The sequence below is a fragment of the Scyliorhinus canicula genome, chromosome 1 (assembly GCF_902713615.1).
Source record: "Scyliorhinus canicula chromosome 1, sScyCan1.1, whole genome shotgun sequence".
Classification (NCBI taxonomy): Eukaryota; Metazoa; Chordata; class Chondrichthyes; order Carcharhiniformes; family Scyliorhinidae; genus Scyliorhinus; species Scyliorhinus canicula.
The window spans coordinates 63,020,297-63,024,074 of record NC_052146.1 but is presented as its reverse complement, the minus strand read 5'-3'; the positions used below and the strand labels follow the sequence as shown (position 1 = coordinate 63,024,074).

General features: G+C 38.3%; 1 protein-coding gene across 1 annotated transcript; it reads right to left on the bottom strand.

Moving 5' to 3' along the window:
* Nucleotides 1-1,441: 1,441 nt before the first annotated feature.
* Nucleotides 1,442-2,839, bottom strand: LOC119977370 (protein ZBED8-like). Its single transcript, XM_038818198.1, has 2 exons — nucleotides 1,880-2,839; nucleotides 1,442-1,708 (listed from the first exon to the last, which is right to left on the bottom strand). Exon 1 carries the CDS (start codon nucleotides 2,701-2,703, stop codon nucleotides 2,035-2,037), a length of 669 nt encoding a protein of 222 aa, XP_038674126.1. The 5' UTR covers nucleotides 2,704-2,839; the 3' UTR covers nucleotides 1,442-1,708; nucleotides 1,880-2,034.
* Nucleotides 2,840-3,778: the final 939 nt, after the last annotated feature.

The window sequence follows — 3,778 nt, the reverse complement described above, 5'->3', positions numbered from 1 at the left end:
TTCTATCTATCTATCTTAACGCCTCAGCAGCCAAAGTGCTTTTGACACTCTCCTTATTTTCTTTGTTTCCCACACAAGAGGGCAACATTTACCATTGTTCCCCAAAAGGAAAATTATGAAACCTCCTGCGCTTGAAACCCCATCACATAAATTTGCATAGGACGCATCACTATAAAGTTTAGTATAAACTGAGTTTCAAGTGCCTAAGGTCACCTAAAACCGGGAACTTCAAAACACATTCCTGCATTTTTAATTTGGCCAACGCATTATTTGCTCTTATTATGTCTTCCACTTTGCGATCATTCATTTTTGTACTCAACTCTAAGACATCAAAACTCACGTCCGGTCTAGTCTGTCTACCTAACCAGTTCAGTTGCCCAATTAAACTTCGCAGTTGCTCTTTTTCTATCTTTGAAACCATTGCGTCTTTTTGTGAAACCCGGCCACAACTAATTGCTATTGGGCTGATGCTTTCCAAATAAGATTGCTGACGTAAAGTTGCCCCTAACTGAGTCTGTCCGATTTCCAAACCAACATATTTAAATGCACCAGAAGTCTGACTTCCAACCCTGAATTCTTTTCTCAAACCAGAGATTACAATAGCTTCAAAATCACTAGTCCCACCCCACAAAAAAATCATCGACATGCATCATAAAGATGCCAGAAAGATTTCCTTTATAGTGCCAGTAAAACATTGCAGGATCTGCTTTCAAATGGCAACAGCCTAACTTTAGAACATAGAACATAGAACAGTACAGCACAGAACAGGCCCTTCGGCCCTCGATGTTGTGCCGAACAATGATCACCCCACTTAAACCCACGTAACCCGTATACCCGTAACCCAACAATCCCCCCATTAACCTTACACTACGGGCAATTTAGCATGGCCAATCCACCTAACCCGCACATCTTTGGACTGTGGGAGGAAACCGGAGCACCCGGAGGAAACCCACGCACACACGGGGAGGACGTGCAGACTCCACACAGACAGTGACCCAGCCGGGAATCGAACCTGGGACCCTGGAGCTGTGAAGCATTGATGCTAACCACCATGCTACCGTGAGGCCTTTAACGAAACTGACCTCACCGAAAAGTACCACACTCTAGATCAGTGGTTCCCAACCTTTTTTTGGCCATGCCCCACCTAATCACCTCTAAAATCCTGATGCCCCCCCCCCCCAATGTGGTGATATATAATTCTTATCATTTAAAAAGTGAACTCCGTTTCAGCTGAAGAAGCTTAAAACGCCAATACCTTGGTTTAAACAAGCTTCAAAAGAACATGGCATCCATGAAAAAGAAAAATGAAATAAACAAAAGACAGTTAAAGTTCTGAGCAAGAAATTACTAAACAATTGTTTAAAAAAAGAAAAAAACATTAAGTGGTATTAAAATAATAATAATGATAAATATGATAATAAAAGAGTATTCACAGGTAATAAAGAGAGAGAAAATTTCTATATTAGAATATTGAAATATTTGTGGATTGTCTCATACGAAAACAGCAAATAAAGTTTCAAAACATATAATAGAGAACTGAAATGTTATACAACACAAACTAATTTGAATGGAAGCTTTTTCTGTAATACTTCGATCATTTTAATTACTGTACAATAAAGTAAAGGTACCTATCAAATGCAAAATACCATTTGAGCTCACCTCAAGATAATTAGAATAAAGTTAGTGAGACCCTTGTGCTTCATGCCTGCTGCAAAGAGATTTTATATTAGGCACTAATTTAGTCAGCTTCAGTCTCAAATCTCCTCGTTTAGTGATATCCAGTCGATTTCTTTTCTTCAGTAGCAAATCATTTACAGCACTAAAACCACATTCAGCTAAATATGAAGATGGGAACGGGATCAACAGTTTTCTTGCAAACCTGGTTGAATTTGGGTATTTAGTTTCTGTCTCATCACAAAGCCATGCCATCGCTCCTTTTATGTTGAATAAAGTTTTAACTGACTCATCATTTTGTATTTCCGAGAGTTCTTCTTGGTACTGCATTGAAACATCAGATAGATCCACTAGCACTGGCTACATCACCCATGTTGGAAAATCAATCTGTTTTAAATCAGAAAATCTTTCTTTCAAATCAGAGGCCAATATTTTCAGATGATCCACAATGACAAGTACAGCAGCATCAGTCGGCTCACATTTCTTTAGCCAATGAAACTGGTCAAAATTTTTGTCAGAAATATGTTTTTGGCATAACTCGATAAATGAAATAAAGCCAAATATCTTCGCCTTTGCATCAACAAGAGTTTTATTTGTTCCTTGAAGTTGTTTATTCAACACATTCAGTTTTTCAAAAATATCTGCTAAATAACTCACAACCGCTTTTCCATCAACGGTTAGCAGGTGCTTCATTTCAGGCTTTTCACTTAAAAAGTCACTAAGCTCATCAAATAGTTCCATGAATCTTTTCAAACAATTCCCCTTCGAAAGCCACCGTACCTCAGTGTGAAGTAAAAGTCTCACATGGTCTGCATTGTTATCTTCACAAAATTGCTTGAAAAGACGCTCACATTTGGCATTAGCTTTGATAGCATTGATAGATTTTATAACTGATTTCAGTACCTCATTAAGTACAGGAGAAATATTTTTCGACACTAAGTTCTCTCTATGAATAACACAGTGCACAAGAAGCATTTCCGGATTCTCGTCTTTCATCAATTTTAAGCAGCCATTTTTCTTGCCCATCATAACAGGAGCACCATCAGCTGCTCAAGATGTTATGTTTTCCATTGGTATATTATTGACATCTAAGTAGTGTTTTAGTTTATTATATATATCAGTGGCGGTAGTGGTGGTCTCTAACGATTTGCAGAATAACATTTCTTCAGCAAATTCACCTTTATTAATTTATCTTACATGTTAGCAATAAGGCCTCACTGTCTCTCACAGTTGATTTATCCATTTGTACTGAGAATTTTCTTGATTTCAGCTTTTCAACAAGTTGTGTTTCAATATCTTCACTCATTTCATCTATTCTTCTCCATGAAGAGCGATGGCGCGGTGATTATGTAATAACTACACAATAAAGACCTTTTTTACCCCAAAAAAATTATTTACTCAAAATAACATCTGAAACATAATGTTTACCTGATGGAAAATCCAAAACAATAAAAATCGAAAATTTGGACCCAGACCTCCTCAGTCGCGCTCAATTGCCCCCCTTAAAAATCAAATTGCCCCCCTGTGGGGCGTACGCCCCACGTTGGGAACCACTGCTCTAGATGCATCATTTAATCCATATACACATTTGTTCAACTTCCAGAGTACCCCTTCTGTGTTAGCTGCTTCTTTAGGAGGACGGAGAAAAATGTCTCTCTGGAGCTGATGCCCCTGCAAAAAGGCAGCTTTTATATCTATAGATTTGCAGTCCCATGCCTTTGTGGCTTATAGAGCCAAGAAAATCTTTAAAATAACCTTTCCTGCTGTAGGTGAATCTACCATTAAATCCTGATCTTCTAAGTTTTCTTCAAATCCCTTTGCCACAAGCCTGGCCTTTGCCTTATAAGTTCCATCTGGAAGAACCTTTTCTGTACAAATCCATCTGTGGTATGGATTCTTTGTCCCCTATCCGGTACTTCCGTGTATACCCCAAATTCACTCCAACTATGCAATTCTTGCTGTTTAGCATCTTTGATAACTTTTTCATCTAATTTATTTGAAGCCACCAAAATCTCACGTGGGCTTCTACTCCTATTAGTATTCGTAGTCTTACTCATGTTTTGAGATCTTGATAAACTACGTCCCCTCTCCCACCTGGTATCTC